Genomic DNA, 21,253 nt, shown 5'->3' with positions numbered 1-21,253 from the left:
GCTGAGGGGCGGGAGCGGTGGTGGCAACGGCGGCGGGACCAGGGGGCGTTGCTGCAGGGGTAACCCAAGCAAGCGAGGAGCTTCAGCTGCCGGACCCGGTGACGAGCTCCGCCCTCCAGCATTAATTTCTTACTAGTAATAAGTTGAATCAAGTACACATCAGAGGAACCAAAGCCACCTTGTCCTCTCTTACTCTTAACAAATTTAGGAGGGAGTGGATGCAAGGAAACTAAAGCAAGATGAGCAATTCTGTTAGCAGATCTGTTAAACACCTTCTAGGGGCTAGTCAGGATGACAAAGACAAAAGGAATGCCACATAAGCCTCCTCTAAGCCCACTATAAGCTTTGCCTTAACTCAAATATAAATGTTTTTTAATTTGGGCCTATTTTCTGAGGCCTGGCCCAATGATTACCCTTCCTGCTTGGAGGACAGATTCCAGGGGAGTGATTCTACTGCTGGTCTATGATTCTATTTTTTTTGGACTGTCTTTCCTGAAATGACCTTTAGTTCATTTCCTATAATGCCCCCATAGTTAAAACATTCCTTATCCCCTCAGCTCTGTGAAAGCATTGCTTGTACTGTAGTTCCCTGCAAGGCAGCACCCATAGTCAGACCCTGATTGTATCCAGATAAGTTTGTCTCTTCTTTGTATGGCCAGATGGCTGTGTGGCAGGCTGCATTGCCATTCTCATAAGCCAATCATGTAACAAAAGGAACTCCTGCCTGAGTGAGGGTCTCCAAAAATTCAGCAAGCTGCTTTTTGCAGTCTCTTCACAAATTCCTGGAATCGTTCGTTGGGACCTTATTTGGTCCCAGATAAACTCCCACTGAGATCTCCTATCATGAGGAATCAAATTTGCTTCTACCACTGTATCTGATAAAGCTTGTGTAAAAGGGGCGGCAGGCCGGTGCTGTGCTACAGCTCTTTAACTCTTTATTACTCTTGAAGGCATCTCCACTTGCTTGATTTTTTTCTTCCTTACAAACATGGGTGAGTTAAAAATCCTGAGAATGTGATCGAAGTGCAAAACGAAGCCAATGGAACACTGGCAGTTTAACTAGAATTTTTAAGTTCCTTTATTATTATTATTTTTATTTTTTAAAAAATTTAAGTTTCTTTTGCAACATTAGAACATAACTGTAGTTTTGGAAAACAAAACCCAATTTTTAACAGTATGAACAATCCATTCTCTTTAAAATCAGTACCAAGAGCATTACTTTCATGTTATAAAGTTTGGCTGCCAGTTCTTATGTATGAATGCATGACAGTGTAACTTTTAATACCTCATTAAAGAGACATTGTTTTAAATCCTATCCTTTATTAGTCTATTTTCTAGGATAGGAATTACATAAAATGTTATTCCAATTTAGAAGTGTATTTAGAGACCTGTTTTCCTGGGTTGGCTCATGCCACCTGTTGTTGTTTAAAATGACTGCAACCCTGAGTTACCAGGTTTAAGCTAAGTTACTGCTACCAATGTTACAAATTTCTAACCATACCCAATAACTTATAAGCTAATACTCTATAACCAAGGCAAGCAGAACATATTTATATCTTTAAAACCAGTCAGAAACAAAAAATGAAGTGGCTACACATATCTTATATATTTAGACCAAACAAAATTTTCTTATCCTTTCTAGCTGTAATTTCAAGAGAAAATGCACCCTGTCTCCAGCTGTGCTTGACTCCCAGCTACAGTGCAGTGTAACTTATCAGTTTCTGCTGTACAAATTGAGACTGTGTTCTAAAAAGTTGTACTAAGTTGAGGGGTGGAGAGCCAGCAGATAAAGTTTAATCGATTTTTCTTTTCAACATGAAACACAGAACAACAATCAGTTAAACAATGAAAGGGAAATAGACCTAAGTTGACACACATAGACAAATTGGTGTACCAAGGACAGACAATAGAGAGGGAAAAGAACTTCATGTCCCAAAGGGACCTAGATTTAACCTGGACTAAGGATGACTTCAGTAGGAGGCAGAGAGGAAGCAAGACATCTCCCAATTTCCAACTGTCCCTAGGAGAGCTCCGAAATAGCTTATGTCCATTTTTTGATAACGTGTCCTGGACAGGGGGCAACTGATTTTCTGAAACCTATTCTCTTTCTCTCTTTCTTCCTACTTCTGGGAACCACGTACAGCATAAATCTACTTGAGCTAAGATTTTCCCCTAACATCTATTTTTTAAACCCTGCTCCTCTTGCCCAATGCAGCTCTTGACTGCAGATATATCTCTATATAGAATTCCCCTGTCCAATGCGCTGTCTCCCCTGGATGAAATCAGCCTCTGGTCAACACCATTTCAGCCTAGTTGTATCCTGCTTAAATGCACCTCCTGCAACAGCAGCCTCCAAAATATAAACTTTACATCCAGCATTAGTATTAATTGTATTTGTTGCTTAGTGTGCAGAATATTGTTACTTTCCCTCTGTTTTCTGTGGAGCTCTACCCAAGACAGCATTTCTCAGTGGGTCACCCCATTTTCAGACCCCTCGTTTGGGTATCACCTGTAGCTGTCCAGCGCCCACAGAAAACTGGGTTTATCTGAAAGGGGAGCCGGAAATGAAAAATGATAGGGTATGAGAGAAGGATAGATCCAAGACAAGGTTCTGATCAAAGCTCAAAATTTAATTCTGCAGCTCCAGCTTATCAAGGGAAGACCACAAGTCCCATCCTTTGTTTTAGCTGGATTATGTTGCAAAGCAAGTTTAGCTGGGCAGTCTATTCCCTCCAAGTTCCTGTAGGAAAACGCAGATGTAGTGAGGCAGACAATTCCACCTATGTCATAAAACCCATGTGGCAAGCACCCACAGTATGTTTATCCTGCTCACAAAACACTGAATTTCATTATGAAATTCCTTAAAGTTCTCAGAAGACATTGTCTGTGTTTTGCCTCCCTTTTTCAGTTGGTAATATTTATAGTCCCCAACTCAGAAAATGCTCTTTTTATCCACATAGCCTTTTTTACTTACATGAGAAAGGGTTTTGTCACATAGTCTAAGCTACCTCAAACTCCCTGTGATCAGGCTCAGCCTCCTGAGTGCTGGGACTCCAGTCATACGCTTCCCTTATCTAGAGAGTCAGACAGTCAGGGAGCTTGATTTGCATGTATGTATGTATGTATGTATGTATGCATGTATGTATGTATGTATGTATGTAAGTGTTTTGGCTGAATCTGTTCCAGAAGCATGTAGTTTCCTCAGAGGCCAGTAGAGGGCGTTGTATCCCTGGAACTGGATTGTGAATCGTGACCTGCCCTGTATATACTGGGAATTGAACCTGGGTCCTCTAGAAGAGCAGCTGTGGTTTTAACTAGCAAGCCTTGTATCTAGTCCTTTGGTTTTCTTGTGAGATCTGGTGTCATGTAACCAAATTAGCCTTGAGCTCACCATGTGGTTCAGGATTCTTTTGCTTTTGCCTTTCATGTGACTTACCTATGGGGTTTCATTCTTTGTATGTTTCTGTGTGGTATGCATGTGTGTGCACTTTTGGTAATCTGAATGAGAATGTCTCTCATGAAATTGGTGTCTTAGTCAGGGTTTCTATTCCTGCACAAACATCATGACCAAGAAGCAGGGTGGGGAGGAAAGGGTTTATTCTGCTTACACTTCCACACTGCTGTTCATCACCAAAGGAAGTCAGGACTGGAACTCAAGCAGGCCAGGAAGCAGGAGCTGATGCAGAGGCCATGGAGGGATGTTACTTACTGGTTGGCTTCCCCTGGCTTACTCAGTCTGCTCTCTTATATAACCCAAGCCTACCAGCCCAGGGATGGCACCGCCCACAAGGGGCCCTCTCCACTAATTGAGAAAATGCCCCCACAGCTGGATTTCATGGAGGCACTTCCCCAACTGAAACTTTCTCTGTGCTAACTCTAGCCTGTGCCAAGTTGATACACAAAACCAGCCAGAACAGTTGGTTTCTATGTTGGAAGGATTAGGAGGTGTGGCTCTGCTGGAGTTGTGTCACTGTGGATAGGTTTTTAGATGTAAAAAGACTTGTCATTCCCATGGTGTCTCTTTGCTTCCTATGTGCAGATCAAGATGTGTACTCTCCACTGTTCTTGCCTCCCATGTCTTTGCTCCACCCTTTGATTCTAATCCTTTTAAACCATAGGTTCAATTAAACTTTAATTTTCAGTTTTAAGGGTTTTCAAGACAGTGTTTTTCTGTGTACATATATGTATATAGCTCTGACAGTCCTGGAACTCACTCTGTAAGCCAGGCTGGCTTGAATTCGGTCCTGGCTGACTCCCAAGTGGTAGGATTAAAAGGTGTGCTCTGCCACCACCTGGCTTTTAATAATTATTTTTGCTTTTCTTCTTTTCATTTTTTAAAAAAAGATTTTTATGTGTATTGCTGTTTTGCCTATATGTATATCTGTGTGATGGGTACCCGCCCCCCCTGGAATTGGAGTTACAGACAGTTGTTAGCTGCTGTCTGTGTGCTAGCAATTGAACCCAGGCTCTCTGGAACAGCAGCTAGTGGGCTGCACTGCTGAGCCATCTCTCCAGCCCATATGCCCTTGACTTCAAAACTTGTTTGAGAAAAAAAGAGATCAAGAATTCAAAAGAGAACAGTGAGGAGAGGTACATGGGAAAGTTTAAAGGAGGAAGGAGGACAGGGGAAAATTATAGTCTCAGAAAAGCTGCCCACATGGCCTGCTCATCTGAGTCAACCTTATAGCAATGAAACGACAGATGTCACAGCCAAGTGGCTTGTATGGCTAGACATGGGTTTTGTTTCAGAGATAGGTTCTCATGACATAGCCCTGGTTGGCCTGGAACTAGCTCTGTAGACCACACTGGCCTCAGAATTCAGATCTTCCACCTGCCTGTGCCTCCCCAGTGTCAGGATGAAAGGTGTGCACTGCCACATTTGGCCTCTTCACTTCTTAGCAACACTGAAATCACCAGCCTATCTTTGCAAAAAGATGTTTATTATCATTGAGGAAGAGGACACATAACTCACTCAGTTTTCAAGAGCAGATGTCAAGGAATATGCCATAAGAGAGCAGGGGGCGGGACTATTTTTCATCACTCCAATTATGCTCACATCGTCACATAGGATTTTGAAAATGAAGCTGCCAAAGGAAAGAAACCCAAGATGTCAGTACTCACATGGGAGGGAGGTTTATCAACTGGTAATTAAAGGGCTGTCTTTTCATCACAGTCCTGAATCTGTTTAAAAATTTTAAATACTTTTTTTGTTTGGGGCTAGAGAGATGGCTCAGTGGTTTATAGCACCGACTGCTCTTCCAGAGGTCCTGAGTTCAATTCTCAGCAACCACATGTTGCCTCTGAACCAGGTATAATGAGATCCGATGCCCTTTTCTGGTGCGTCTGAAGATATCTACAATGTACTCATATACATAATATAAACAAATAAAAATATACTTATTTGTCACATGTTTATGTGTATGTGTCCACTCCTGTGTGTGAGTTATGTGTGTCTGTGTGTGTCTGTGTGTTGTGCCTGTGCATACCTGAGTGGGTATGTGTCTGTGTGTGCATGCCTGTGTGTGTGTGTATGTGTGAATGCTTACATGTGTGCCTGTATACGTGGGTATGTATGGCTATGTGTGCTTGTACATGTGTGTATGTGTGTGTGTTCCTGCAAGAACCGGGACTCATTTTTTTCCTTTACTTTTTTTTTTTTTTGGAGACGGGATCAGGTTGTCTTGCTAACAGGCAATCAGCATTTGCTTCAGCAGCCTGGGGGCAGGGTTTGGGGCCTGTGCTACCATAGCAAGATCACTGAAAATATCTTGGATGAAGGCAAGTAAAACTCAAGGAAAATTAGTCAAATGGAGATAATGACAGCTCAATGATGAAGCAATCCTAGTGGGGGCTGCTCTCAGGAGAACCCATCCTGACATTAAAGACAAGATATGAGGATGCGTTCTCCCCACTTCTTCTGTGGGCCCGAGACTGTTGACATAACTGAATGTGCTGATATTCCAAGAACCAGCAATTCTTTTTTTCCCTTCCCTCACTTCATTCCTAATACACAATCTCTCTCTCTCTCTAGTCTTGGCTGTCCTGGGAGTCACTATGTAGACCAGGAACTGACAAAATAGCCACTTGTTTGCTTCCTGAGTGCTGAGATTAAAGGCTTGTGTTATACATAGCCAGTTCCTATTTTTGTTTGTTTGTGATGGTTTTGCAATAAACCCAATTTGGCTGCCAAACTTGCGAAATAACAGAAGGTGACCTAGAACTTCTGGATCCTCCTGCTTCTGCTTCTTAAATATTACACATACACAGCCAATGTCTGTTCTGTGTGATGCTGGAGATCATACACTTAATGATGTCTTTTATAGAAAGTTCTTTTTTCTTTTTAAAATGCATTTTTGCACAGACCTTTTCAATATGTTAAACTTTACTTTCAATGCATTGATGTGAAGGTGTCTGTCAGATGCCCTGGAACTGGAGTTACAGACAGGCGTGAGCTGCCATGTGGATGCTGGGGATTGAACCCAAGTCCTCTGGAAGAGCAGCCAGTGCTCTTAACAGCTGAGCCAACTCTCCAGCTCCAGAAATGTTTTAAAAATCAATGTCCAGTTTAAGTCAAGAAGCAGAGATTACTTTCTCCGTGACAGCTGTCTCCTGCTTTGCAGCCGATAACACTTCCTGAGCAGCAGGCTTCTCTCCTCCCATGCGTACACATCCATAGAGCCATTGTTACAGGTGATGATGACATGAAGGGGGTCCTTCAAAGAACACAAATGTGAGTTGGCTGGAGTCAATGATAGATCAAAAAGACAGGGAGAGAGCCTTAGAGAAGGCTGATCAGGTAAAGGCACTTGCTGAGCAAGCCTGGTGCTTTGAGCCCATGTAAAGGTGGAAAGAGAGAGGCTAACACCAGGAAGTCGGCCTCTGGCCTCTGCAAGTGCTCACACACAGACAAATGCACATGCGCACACCCCAACAGTATGAAGTTTATAAAATGTAAATATATATACATTTAAAGCTCCACTGGAGGGGAAACATTCTTAACTTACCACCCATAGTGTCAATATCTCTTCTGGGCAGTAGTGAAATGTCTGCAGACGGAGACCATGTATGTTGAAGAGCAAGAGCGAGGATCCAGTTGAACAAACAATCACGTCCTTATCACTGACTCCCATCCATTCTGGACTTGCCTCATAATCTTGCAAAGAGAAGCTTGCGACCAAATATTCTGTTCCAACCAAACAAAAAATACAGAGGCAACTCTTTCATTCATTTAAGTAGGAACAAAATCCTTAATGATCACTGAAAAGCATATCCCTCCTTCTATGGCATGCTTGTCTGAAAGAGACAATGAAAACAGTCCATTGGTCTGACAATTCCATGTCCTGACAAGTCCATGTCCTTGGCCAGGGAAAGGCAGGCTATGACACAGTGAAAGTGTGGACAGTCAGTAGCTCAAACACTGGAAAGACAAGTGTACTGGGAAAGGACAGTAGTACCCAGTCCATAGTGCATGACAGCAATGGAAACATCTGCCCTAGAAAACCACAGTTCAGTAGAGTAGTGGCCACCAAGCAGGCACAAGTTCACATCTGGCCAAGGAGCTTCCTGCTCCCTTTACAAAAACATCATATGGAGCATCATCATACGGTGATCCACAATCCAGCACAGTCCAGTGGTTCTCCAAGTTCATGGCCTGCCTGGTCTACAGAGCAAGGTCCAGGTTAGCCATGGCTACCCAAACAACCCCTGTCTTCAAAGTCTAAAAATACAAAACAACATCAAGCATTTATAGCTTACTATGAGCACGTGCAGGAAACACAGGAGAAATAGGGATTTCTTTTAAAAATTGATTTTACATTATTATCCTTGTGTATGTATTCATGCCACAAGCACACATGTGGGGGTCAGGGGACAACTTGAGGGATTTGGATCTCTCCTCCATCGTGTGGTACCCCAGGAAATGAACTAGGTTATCATGCTTGGTAGGTAAGTGTATCTATCCTCTAAGCCAGCGCTTTTCAACCTTACCAATGCTTCCTACTGAAGTTTCATACAGTTCTCATGTGGTGATGGGTTGTTACCCCTGCCATAAAGTTACTTTCTTTGCTACTTCATAATGGTAATATTGCTATAGTTATCAATTGTGATTTATGTATTTTTGAAGATAGAAGTTTTGCCATAGTGGTCATGACCCCATAGGTAGTGAACCACTGCCCTAAGAAATTTTCCTCCCCATAATATATATTTCTTTATTGTCATTTAGGATTTTTGTTTTTGTTTTTGAGACAAGGTCTCACTATGTGTCCATGGACAGACAATCTGGTACTCAGGCTGGCCTAGAAACCAGAGAGATCTGCTTGTCTCTCCTCCTGAATGCTGGGATTAAATGTGTGTACTACCATGCTTGGCCTTTTACTTTTATTTTTTTAACTTTATCAGTGTGTGTGTGTGTGTGTGTGTGTATGTACATGTCTGTGTGGGTTTACGTATGCATGTGTACAAGCTAAACCATCTTGACAGTTCCATATTTCTTATTTGGGAGTCCGAACCCTCTATGAACCTTTCCTGACTCAGTCGCCTGATTTAGGGCGTGTGCCATCATGTCAGGCTTGAGAACTTTCTAAGGTTTACCTTGAACAGTAACTTTGTTCCCGATCTCTTCCAGCTTCATATCAAATATGCCAAATTTTGTGGGGTTTGGGGGTACATTTCCGGACATCAAGGTTATCCTGTCTTCCCTTCTTGGGGTCCAGAAGGCTCTTTTGTATAAGGAAAATTCGAGAATGGTAGACACTGGGTCAGAGAATTCTGATGTCCTCAGTAGGCTGCTCATGTAAAACACCTGCAGAGAGTATTGCCCAGGGGAGTCAATGAAGAGAAAATCTCTGTAGCCTGGCACAGGCACACTCAAGACAAGGAGCTTTCAAAATAAACCCAGGAGTGGCTGTCTCGTCTTCACCCAGGACAGGGCAGAACAATCATTGCTTCCACTTAAGGTCAGAATAACTCACCATCTTCCTGCCCCTCCCATCACATTCAGAGATGGAATGGAGTCTCTGACCCAGGTCAAGAGACTTTTCGGTCATCCTACCACAATGGATGCACTAGGCAGAGCTTGGTTAAATACATTTTCCCTGTGCAGAGGAGTAGTCCAGGGATGTTCTGGACTTTTTTTTTTTTTTTAAATGAGGCATTGAGATTGTCATAGTGTAACCCAGGCTGCTTTAATAATATATCGATGTATAAAACCAAATAAATATGCTTGGGCCCTGAAGAGTACTTGGCCTCTGAGAAGACCATTGCTCTCATAGTACCTAGGAACCAGGCACCAGAGAGCTGGCAGTTAAGAGAGAAGGCAGTATATAAAGCATTGGGTATGGTAGCACTTATCTGAAATGCATCAGTCACTGGTGGGCATGCCAGCCAGTGATCTAAAATTGCTTTGAGTTCAGGGCCAACAAAGTTGTCTGGGGACTGTTACTTCACCTGCCTTCATCCTTTGGCTGAGCCACATTTCAAGGACATTTCACTAATAGACATTTGCCATTGTGACTGGTCACATGACTGCTTCCAAGCACATTATTCTTTCCTGACTGTAGGATGGCTTTTCTTATGATAGGGCTTAGGAGAGGGGGAGTGGTCTGCTGAGATATCCCTGAGGGCTCAACCTTCCCACTGTCTCCCACCTTCACCCTGGAGATGCTAGAACACACCTACCTTTGTCAAGACATGTGGGTATTTCCCTATCAGAAAGACCCATTTATTCTGAGGAGAGCAGTGGAGTTCATCAATACTGTATGGGGATACATTCACCTTGGAAATGAGGTGTAAGTCAGGAATCCTAAGGATGTAGAGGTTCCCCGAGATGTCACCTACCTGAAATCAGAGCAGCAGCACCTGGTCAGTGGGGAAAGGTTAAGCATGGAAGAAGCAGTGTCATCTGCTCTGAGATTCACCACTGTGTCTCCAAGTCCAGTAATGAGACCCAGAGCTGTGACCAGCCTGCCTCTCAGAGTGTCTGTGCTGATCCCATGGAATAAGGCTCTCTAGACCTGGGAGAGAGGACTCAGTAGTTAACTGTGGAGAGAGAGAGAGAGAGAGAGAGAGAGAGAGAGAGAGAGAGAGAGAGAATGCATAGACACACATACAGGGAAAATGTTCACACACAAAATATTTTTCCTTTTCTGTTTTTTGAAACCGGATTTCTCTGTGTAGCCCTGGCTATCCTGGAACTTACTCTGTAAACCAGGCTGTTTTCAAACTCAAGAGATTCTCCTGCCCTTGTGACATGCACCACCATGCCTTGCAAGATTTATTTTTAAAGAAACTTTTGTAGGGCATGGTAGTATATATCTTTAATTCCAACACTCAGCAGGCAGAGGCAGTCTGATCTCTCTGAGTTAGATAACCCTAGTCTACACAGTGAGTTCTAGGCCAGCCAGGACTACATCAGGAGTCTTGTCTCAAACACATAAGGTAAGGCATGTCTAAAGATTTTCTACCCTAAAACACTCTTCCCTAGGACTCACTGGGACATCCACATCACTGGGACATCCACATTATCCTTTTTTCTCTATATCTAATAAAATTCACATTTTTCTCTATTGTCCCTACCCAAACTCATGGATTCAGCAGTAATAAACATTTCAAAGACAAGAAGATATAAAATCACTTAGAACAATTATGTGTGTGTACTTGTGCATGCTGTATGTATACTTATATATGTGAATATAGATTGCATATCTGGACATACATGGAGACCAGAAAAGTAGGCCAGGTATCCTGTTAGATCACTCTTCTACTGACTTCCTGTCAGAGTGTCTTATTGAATCTTGGAGCTAGGCTGGCTTGGCTAGCAGCCTCTTAGTCCCAGTGACCCTCGTATTTCCCTTCCCAACAACGCTGGAGTTACAGGCACATTTAGTTACATCCCACTTTTTATGTGAGTGTCAGGGATTTGAACTCAAGTCTCCATGCTTGCACAGTAAACACTGCTACCCACCGAGCCATCTCTCTATATCTCAGGAAAGAATTTTAAAATGACATTTTTAAGAGCTTTAGGAAATGTGCATGAAGTAGGTCAAAGACTAAGGGTTGGCCAGGTTTATAGTATACTGTGATTGACTCTCAGGGTTTGCATAGTCTCTGAGAAATCAAGTTGATATTTGACATTAATGAGACCTAAATATGACAGGTGTTTTCTAATGTGTGACTATCCCAGATCCGGGGGTCACTTACCAAGACAATTGGGCCATCCTTTGAAAACACAGCTTTCAGTAATTGACAGGAGGAGGACAGGCTGTTAGTCGCCAGAGCATCACTGCTGTTACAGTCCCACAGTTTGATAGTTGAGTGTGCATCTACAGTGACCGCAATGTGCATCTCAGGGAGAGTAGTCAACAGCTGGATAGAGGCTGGCTGTTCTGTGCTTACCCAGGTCATAACTCCCTGGGGAACAAGAGCATCATCATGTCTGAGCACCTCTAGTTCAACTGCTTTCACTCACCAGCTTTATTTGGAAGCCTTGTCCAGTCTGGAACCCCTTCTTACTTACAAGAAAAGAATATGAAAGTTCTAAGCATCCCTCACTGGACATGGTAGCACAGGCCTAGAATCCCAGCCCAGGGAGGCAGAGGCAGAAAGGTTATTAGCAGCTTGAGGCCAGTCTGGTCTACAGTGTCAAGTTGCAGGCCAGTTGGGACTATAATACAAGACTATCTCAAAAAGAAAAAGAAACCCAGGGCTGGAGAGATGGCTCTGCAGTTAAGACGACCAGATATTCTTAACCAAAGGACCTGGGTTCAGTTCCCAGCACACACATGGTAGCTCACAGTTGCCTTAACTCCCACTCCAGGGGACCTGGGATCTGACTCCATCACTTGGACATACATGCAGACACAATACCTATGTACATAAAAATAAAAAGAAACACAAAGAAGAAAACAAACATCTAGATTATTTGGGACAGGAGTGGACAGGAAAACAGGACACCTGCATTATGCTCAGAGGCGAGCACACACTCACTGTACAGACCAGAGAGATGAACATTGCTGTCAAGATGGCTCAGCAGGGAAGGGTACCTGCCACTAAACCTGATGACAGGAGTTCAATCCCCAGGAACCACATGGAAGGGGAGAACCAATTCCAACAAACATGTGTGAAAAACAATCAGCAGCTCTGTGCTCAAAGCCATTTCACCTTTTACTAACAGTGCCATCGGAGTATGGGTCTATCGTCACTTTTAGTGGGGCTAGATTCTTTTTTTTTTTTTTTTTTTTGGGATTAGCGAGACAGGGTTTCTCTGTATAGCCCTGGTTGTCCTGGAACTCACTCTGTAGACCAGGTTGGCCTCGAACTCAGATATCTCGACATCTGATAGACTTTTTTTTTTTTTTTTTTTTTTTGGCGTTTGAGACAGGGACACTCTATACCCCTGGCTCTCCTAGAACTCTATGTAAACCAGGCTGACTTCAATCTCACTTGCCTCTGCCTCTTGAGTGCTGGAGTTAAAGGCCTAGGCCACCACTTATGGCAGTACTAGGTTTTATAACACATGAAAAGAACATATTCACAATGAATCAATTCCAAAACTGGTTATTTTCATTTTCAGTTTGCTGTAGGAGACAATGTTTATAAGCATTGAGACCCTAACAAAATAAAAACCCCTTTGCTGTGTGTTGGGCCACCATGTTAGTCCTAGCACTCAGGAGGGAAAGACAGGCTGATCTGTTGAGGTAGAGGCTAGCCTTGTCTACATAGTTTCAGGCCAGGTAAGACTAAAGGATAAGACCTTTGCCCAGACAAACCGAACCAAGCAATCTCAAGAATGGATTAATGTTCACTCCATTAGGCTCTGTTACCTTTTAAAATAAAAAATAGTTGAGTGAACGAAGGATAATCAAGAAACACACATTGAAGTTTCCAGCATTCACCTGGTTCCCTCCTACAATGGCTCAGCAGCTGGCCATCTCACGAGTCAGAGTACACAAGAGAAAAAAAAAAAAACTCTTGCATAAAACAGCAGGAACTGCACAGTGCGAAGCCAGGAGTAATGTCCTCAAGAACCACAGGCATGGCCAATCCTGTGTTCTTTCCCACTGGTATTAGGGTCCACACCATGCCTCTCCCAGGGTATCATATGGGCCCCTAGCACTCACAAAACCACAGAGAACAGAGATTCTACCTACACAGCTGTGCTGCAGTCAGGTCAAGCAATGCTGCCACAGCTGTAGCCATGATTCCTACACTAAGACACACAGCCCAGGAAGGTGCTAGGAGAAGTACACTCAGTGCAACTGCCTGGTATTGTAACAGTGTCAGGTAGGTAGATCAATGGAATAGAATTGAAGACCCAGAAATGAACCCACACACATATGGTCACTTGATCTTTGACAAAGGAGCTAAAACCATCCAGTGGAAAAAAGAAAGTATTTTCAACAAATGGTGCTGGTCGAACTGGTGGTCAACATGTAGAAGAGTACATATTGATCCATTCTTATCTCCCTGTACAAAACTCCAGTCTAAGTGGATCAAGGACCTCCATATAAAACCAGATACACTAAATCTAATAGAAGAGAAAGTGAGGAAAAGCCTGGCACACATGGGCACAGGGGAAAAGTTCCTGAACAGAACACCAATGGCTTATGCTCCAAGATCAAGAATCAACAAATGGGACCTGATAAAAATGCAAAGCAATTGTAAGGCAAACGACACTTTAATAGCACAAACCGGCAACCAACAGATTGGGAAAAGATTTTTACCAATCCTACATTCAATAGAGGGCTAATACATAATATATACAAAGAACTCAAGACGTTAGACTCCAGAGAACCAAATAACCCTGTTAAAAAATCAGAAGCTGAGATAAACCAAGAATTCTCAACTGAGGAAATTTGAAGTTCTCAGAAACACCTAAAGAACTGTTCCACATCCTTAGTCATCAAGGAAATGCAAATCAAAATGACCTTGAGATTCCACCCAACACCAGTCAGAATGGCTAAGATCAAAAACTCAGGTGACAGCAGATGCTGGTGAGGATGTGGAGAAAGAGGAACACTCCTCCATTGCTGGTAGGATTGCAAGCTTGTACAACCACTCTGGAAATTAGTCTGGTGGTTTCTCAGAAAATTGCACATAGTAGTACCTGAGGACCCAGCTATACTATTCCTGGGCATATACTCAAAAGATGCTCCAACATGTAATAAGGACACATGTTCCACTATGTTCATAGCAGCATTATTTATGCGAGTCAGGACCTGGAAACAACCCAGATTATCTCTCAACAGAGGAATGGATATAGAAAATGTGGTACATTTACACAGCGGAGTACTATTCTTTATCACTCTTAACTATAGATTTAAGGTGTTTCTCATACTAAACCACATAATCAACTATCATATTCACATGGTCAAATCTTCAAGTTTCCTTTAATTTTTCTTTCAAATATAAAGTTAAAATGTTTCTCACTATGCTAAATTTATATATATGGGGTCTCCCAGATAGAAGGAAAAAATCCCTTCTTGGTTCTTCTGTTGCATGAAAGGTTTCTGTCTTCCCTAAACTCATCTTAAAGACTGTTCATGCTGTTAACAGATTTATCTCTTTTGTAAACTTATAAGCTCCAGGAAACCCACTCAGTTCCACCTCTCATGGACAACACCTAGATAAGCACACCTGCCAATCAATAGCCTAAGTTCCTACCTGTTAACTATTCCAGAGGGTGGGATTCCGGTCTTGTTCTCTGGGTTGGGAACTTCTCTCGCCCCAACCACTAAGACCTAAGGGTTTCAAGTGTACGCCTGAGAGCAGTTTTTTTTCCTCCAAAAAGTATTTAACTTTATTCTCTTCTTCAAATATACATAAGTGTTCCAGCACCTTGCTATGTCCAGGTGTTTACTCAAAATCTACCTCCAGGACAGCTCCAGAGAAGCAACCCACAGATGCATCAGCGCCTGCTCTCACAGACACGGATGCTTCTACTGGACCTGCTCCTTCCTACCCACAGATGGTACCACAGATCCTGCACAGCAAGGAAACAAGAGACTCTCCTAAGACTAGTCCAAGACCCCATCCCCATTTTCTTAGGTTTCCCAGACATGTGGCCCCAAAGTCAGCAGGAAGCAACCTAAGCTCACAATGACACTATTCCTGATTCACCATTGCCTCTTTCTAGTTTCTCCTTTTTAAAATTAAACCAAAATGGAAGAACGTTAGCATTCTTTCTGGGCTCCACCCAACAGTTACCTGGCAATAGCAGGTAGGCCTGGCTTGCTATAAAAGGGGTTGTTTGTCTCCTCCTTGTTCTCTCTGACCTTTCTGTCTGACTTTTATCTCTCCCTAACCCCTTTCTCACTCTTTCCCCTCCCCCGCCCTGTCCACGTTTTCTGACCTGCCTCTCTTCTCCTCTCTCTTTCCTTTTATCACCCCTCCCACCTCACCATACTTTGCTCTACAAAACATATCCTGGTATTTTTAAAAACACAACACAGTCTACTTCTTTCTCTGTCTGCTTTTGACTCTTCTAGATGCCTCTGGCTGTTCTCTCATATCTACAATAAAAAACCTTTATCATGTCATTGAACAGTAATGTTGGCAGTTTCTTTAGTGTACCTCCTCTAATATCATAAATAGCCTAAAGCATTTCCAGCAAAATCAGGGACAAGACAAGTATATCCACACTTTCTACTCTCATTCCATATGATATTGTTTTAGCTAGAACAATAAAACGGGAGAAGGGGAAAAAAGGGAGGCCAATAGGAAAGAGAAGCCAGAATTTCTTCATTTGCAGACACTATGAGCCTATACTTTGAGACCCTATGACTCCTCTGGGAAACTTTGAGAACTGATAAACTCCCAGGAAATTGGCAGGCTATAGAAATAACATGGAAAAAAAGTCAGTGCCCTTCCCATGCAGCACTAAACAAAGTGAAGAAGGATCAGGGAAGCCTTCCCATTCACAGCAGCCTGGAACACCACCCTGAAGGGGCCTGCTGGACATGGTATGAACTTCTGATCCCAGCAGGCAGAAGTTGGCAGATCTCAGAGTTCAAGACCAGCCTGGTCTACAGAGCAAGTTTTCCCCAAGTCTCTTTCAAAGTGAAACCCTGTTTCAAATGATAAAAACAACAAACCAACCCTGGAGTGAGGGGCCAGAGTGATGGTTCGGAGGAACTAATGCTCTTCCAGAAGACCAGTTGGGATCCCAAAGCCTAGTCCACATCTCACAGTCTCTGGCCTCTGCCGGCTGGCACCAACAAACTAACAGAGGCACACACATATATATAATGTCAAAAACATATCTTAAAAAGGAATACTTAGGAGTAAACCTGACCTTGTATGAGAACAATCTCTATGATGAAAACTTTGAAACACTGACAGTCCCTGCAGAGATGGCTTAGAGATGGACCTGAGGTCAGTGCCTACACCCCCAGTCCCCACAGCTTACAATCATCTGCAACTACAGTTTTTAAGGGACCTGACACCGTCTTGTGACTTCCACAGACAGCAGATACAGATGGATTGCATATACACATATGCACAGAAAACATACATATACAATAACCCTAAAAAAATAAAGTAACATGAGGGACAATCAGGTGTGGTGCAAACCTTGGAAAGCATGTGGGAAGCCAAGGTAAGTGGGTCTGTATGGGGACCTACATGACTGCCAGGTCTGTATAGGGGGAATCCTGTCTCATCATCACCAAAAACATAAACATGAAATCAGAATTCACATCCAGAATTCACAACTTTTGCTACTCATCGGCCAGACTTACCTCACGAATATCCCAGGTGGACAACTTGGTCATGGAACTCACCATACAGATGACCGACCTGCCTTGTACGTTTCTTGTTAAGCCACACCCTGAGATATAATATGCATTTGCCCGAAATCCTGCAAGGAAATCCCAACACTATGTGGACAGCAGACAGTTGAGGGATGACTCTAACTGAAGGAGGTGGGTTTCCCTTCTCTCTACTATGAAGAAGGCTTGGATAAAAGCTGTGGAAAGGATGAAGACAGAGGCAGCCACGCACACTGAAGGTTGGGCACTGGTTCAGGTACATTTACTCTTTAATCTGTTTCTATAGATACAAAGTAAGTACCAGGGGCTGGGGCTGTAACCCCTCAGCAGAGTGCACTGTTCTGTTCCTAGAGGCCTATGAACTATAACCCAGTACTCATTTGGAGGCAGAAGGATCTGAAATTCAAGGTCATTGGTGTTTGCTACATGAAGGTTTTGAGGTCAGCCTGTAATACATGAGATCCTGTCTTTAGAAAGAAAGAAACAAAGTAATGAAGAAAGAATGAAAGGAAGGAAGGAAGGAAGGAAGGAAGAAAGAGCGAGAGAAAGAAAAAGAAAAAGAAACAAAGGGAAAGAAAAAGCCAGGTGTAAAGATGTACTAGTCCCAGTGAAGGCAAGCAGCAGACCTTGAGTTTGAGGCCAGCCTAGTCTACAGATCAAGTTCAAGGCTAAACAAAGCTATATATTGAGACCTTATCTAAAACCAACAGAAAAGGTAAGATTCTTCCCATCAGTAAATGGGATTAACACAAAGTTGTCTTCACACACACACACACACACACACACAAACTGTGTCATGTACACACATCATATACAGACATACTGAAAATAAAAAAAATATGTAAAAAAAGAAACTTAAAAGCACCTCTCCATCAGAAAACTGTTCTAAGGAAGTTCGTTGAAAAAGATAAACACTAAAGCCTATTTGGTGATTTCCCCAGCAAATTCTCTCTACACTCTGGGAAGGGTTCAAAGCCTTAGGGGAAAGGGAACGATAGGGCTGGTGTTAAGATGTTGAGCAACCACTCAGCAGATCACAGATTAGCTCCATGGCTAGGCTAGCACAGCAGGCCCATCCTGTTAAACTACAATTCCCTTCCTCTTATTAAATGAGTACGTAGGACCACACGGAATGGGAAGAGCCCAGTGTGCATCTCTTCTAGGTACCCAAGCCCATACCATAACCCGCAGGAATTTCCTTGTAAGTGAAATCTTCTGGCTTTGCCCGGGATTTGGCGTGTTCTTGCCATGTTCGGAAAACGAAGAACTGCTTCCATGTCTCTGTGCCCAGGAGCTGTAGGGTATCCGAGTCACAGTAGTGCCATCTCTTCTGACACAACTTCCTGCAATGCACAGTTGCATTCCCATCAGGCTGACCCCAGTCACCTCACCTTAGAGCCATGGTTACAGTGAGCAAACTTTTATTCACTAACCATCCTCATGCAGCAGAGGTCCAGGCCCAGAATCAGAAGGCCTCTTCTTCCCTCTCAGCCCCATCTTGTCCCCTCTTCCCACCCCACCCTGCCCCTCTCCTTACCTCCACAGGACATCACTGCTGGCAAGTTCATTCCAGTTCTATGGGAGAGAAAAGAATCCTTAAACCAACAACTGCCTCCCTCTCCTGCTCTCAATTTGTTCTGGGCTGGGCCTATATAGGTTAACCAAACACAGTCCTAGCTCTCCAGGCCCAGCCAGCCTGGAGCAAACACAAGTCACCTTATGAGGGCTCAGAGGAAAGAGGGCCAGGCTCAAAGGTCTGACATGGAGTCTCAAGGATGCTTTGTATCAGTAGCATGTCTTTGCATGGCAGCTTGATCTTTTCATTTAGCAGAATTTTGGTATCACTGTTAGTGTTCTGAGATAGGTTGTCTAGTAGCCTGGGCTGGTTTTAAATTCATGTGATTGAGTCTGAAACTAACTCCTGATCACCTTGCTTCCACCTCACAAGTGCTTCAAATACAGTCCCGCACCACCACTCCTGCCTCATTTAACTGGATTTGAGGTCTTCACAGTGGATAATGCTAACCCATGAGCCCTAGATGTATCTGTTTGCTATTCTGTAGGATGGAGCTCCTGTTGGTCAAAAGAAGCAGCTGAGTCTCCAAGACACTAATGTGTCAGAGCTGAGTAGACAGATCTGAATAAGGTAAGTTTAAGGAGGGAGGGAAGGAAGGAAGGATGCCAGGCTGTGTGAGTATGGTGCTGGGGTAGCCGAGACTCCACGACTGAGTGAGTGGGAAAGGCCAAACGGGTCTCATGTAGGGTGCACCGAATGGAGGAGTTCAGCCAAGGAGCTTTTACCTTGTTCACTTGGGCAACCTGTAGCAAACTGTAGGCATCCAGATAGGAGAGGATTTTCATCAACGGCAAACTAGGCAAATGGACCTCCATCTTCTGTGGCCTAAGTCCACACTGACTCTTCTTTCTCCTCCCAAGCTTGTTCCTTTTTACTGGCTTGGCCAAAGATTTAGCAGGATTGACAACCACAGGTCATGAGGCTTTGACTGGAGCAAGCTGCAGCTGTGTAGACTCTCAGCCTGTCCCCCTGCCCCCTCTCACTGGTTCCAGATGCACTCAGCTGAGAGTGCTCACACCTTAACTCACTCCACAGTGATTTTCACTGCATAGATGAGCTCAACAACCCCTTCCTGGCACTCTGGAGACCAAAAGCACATGATCTGGGGCAGCCCTGATTGATGATGTACTTGTCAGAACTTTCTAGAAAATCCGGAGTCATTCACTAATTTTCAACAGGTTCAATTGCTTATGTGAAGTCCATTAGGTTTTTCCAAATTCCTGGTGTAGGGAATCTGGTTTCCATGTTCATGTCTACCTTGAGACCTGAGTTAGATCAGCAGGACCCACCTCTCTGTGCCTGCACAGCCTCTGAGATCATGTGCTTGTGTACTTAGCTTTCTAGTAGAAAGTGGCAGTCAAAGAGGACACCTAATGTTTACTGCTGGTCTCTGTGTGGGGGGCAGTGGGCTGTGCACAGTCATCCTGGTCTCCAGTGGAACAAAGATCTGGAACCCAGGGGATCCAAGGGTGGTGATTTCCACATACATGGGACAGAAGATGTTAGATCATGTCTCCTGGACCCCTGACTCCTGTCAAAGTTACAGCCCCCACAGCCCCTGCAGGAGAGGTGTGTGACTATCAGTCATGCGGATAAAGCCCCAAGCTTCTGGCATTCAGGCTAGACTCCCCCTCCCCCCCCCCCCCCCCCCCCCCAGTTACCTGACTATAGCCAGGTATGCTCCCCACAGCTACTCTGCAACTACAAGATAGCCCAGTCTACTATAAAAGGGGCTGCTTGGCCCTCTTTCTCTCTCTCCCTTCCCCCTCTCTCCATGTGGCCATGGCTGGCCTCTCCTTCTTTCTACCTTCTCTCTTTCTCCTTGCCTTTCTACAATAAAGTTCTAAAATCATAAACTGTCTCTGCTCATCAAGACCCACCATGCTTGAACGGTGGGATAGACTTTCCCCTAAAGAGCAGCATCTAACCTCCTGCCAGAAGGTCTTCCTGTGCTCCAGCCAAGGACTGGACCAAGGACTCTCATCCGCATGGGAATCACCCAGTGCCTCCTCTCTTCCTGCTCTCTCCTCCCTTTGGTCCCTGAGCTGACTGAGCTGTTCCTGGGGCCCCCATTTTGTTCTTATGTCTTCCTCGGTGTCCAGCTGTGTCTGGGATGTCCAAGACTGTGAACCTGTTATCTCTGGCCTCTTTGAGGCCCAGAGACTTAAGACTGCCCCTTGCCCACCCCCAGTCGGTAGCTTCCCACCCGGGGCCTCATGGAAAGCGTGCAGCAGTCTTCTGTGTCTGCCCACCCAGGGCACCCGAACTCTGGTGGGACTTGGGTTTTCTCCCACTCCCATTATTCCCCCACACCTACTGCCCCACATCTGTGCATATACACGCATGTGCACTGAAGCACATAGGCACTTTTACATGTAGTGCATGTTTTCCCGGCCAGCCTAGGCTAAAGAATGAGACTTTGTTTAAAAAAAAAAAAAAAAAAAAAAGAGTGAAAGTGTCATGCTGATTTCACTCATGCTGTTTATATTCCTAAGTAGAAATCAGAATAAATTTTCATTCTAAAATTACCTTCTCCTGTGCATCCACAGGTAGAGCTTAGGTCCCGGACCTTTGGTAGCTGTGCTACTTTATACTTTAAGACAATAATTTAAGGAAACCAGCACTAGATATATGCATACAGGGATACACGTTTTAAACTCATTTCTCTACTGATTCCGATTGAAAATAGTTTTGAGGACTACAGACCCCACCATTGGCTTTGCTACTGCAGAGTTGTAGATTAGAGTGTGAAGCGGGCAGCAAAACCAAAGCAGCCTGAAGAGGCCACAGTAGAGGCCCTGAGAGGAGCCAGAAACTTGCTCAGTTTCTCTCTCTCTCTCTCCCTTTCCCTCTCCCTCTCCCTTTCCCTCTCCCTCTCCCTCTCCCTCCCCTTCCCCCTTCCCTCCCCCTCTCC

At 44.0% G+C, this 21,253-nt stretch overlaps 1 protein-coding gene across 1 annotated transcript; it reads right to left on the bottom strand.

Moving 5' to 3' along the window:
• Positions 1-4,972: 4,972 nt before the first annotated feature.
• On the bottom strand, positions 4,973-19,160 carry LOC110288406 (F-box/WD repeat-containing protein 15-like). Its single transcript, XM_021154768.1, has 10 exons — positions 19,065-19,160; positions 18,301-18,338; positions 17,943-18,106; positions 16,734-16,852; positions 11,197-11,406; positions 9,676-9,834; positions 8,590-8,800; positions 7,005-7,183; positions 6,589-6,713; positions 4,973-5,084 (listed from the first exon to the last, which is right to left on the bottom strand). The coding sequence occupies exons 1-10, from the start codon at positions 19,152-19,154 to the stop codon at positions 4,973-4,975; spliced, it is 1,407 nt and encodes a 468-aa protein (XP_021010427.1). The 5' UTR covers positions 19,155-19,160.
• Positions 19,161-21,253: the final 2,093 nt, after the last annotated feature.

The sequence above is a fragment of the Mus caroli genome, unplaced genomic scaffold, assembly GCF_900094665.2.
Source record: "Mus caroli unplaced genomic scaffold, CAROLI_EIJ_v1.1 scaffold_15799_1, whole genome shotgun sequence".
NCBI classification, from domain to species: domain Eukaryota; kingdom Metazoa; phylum Chordata; class Mammalia; order Rodentia; family Muridae; genus Mus; species Mus caroli.
This window is presented reverse-complemented; position numbering and strand designations above follow the sequence as displayed.

Excerpts from the sequence above, each read along its gene's own strand:
- LOC110288406 (XM_021154768.1), bottom strand. The coding sequence starts at position 19,154 with ATGGAGGTCCATTTGCCTAGTTTGCCGTTGATGAAAATCCTCTCCTAT. Across the intron at positions 8,801-9,675 it reads ACCCACATGTCTTGACAAAG|GTGTTTTACATGAGCAGCCT; the intron begins GTAGGTGTGTTC and ends TACTCTCTGCAG. Across the intron at positions 6,714-7,004 it reads AGATATTGACACTATGGGTG|GACCCCCTTCATGTCATCAT; the intron begins GTAAGTTAAGAA and ends TGTTCTTTGAAG.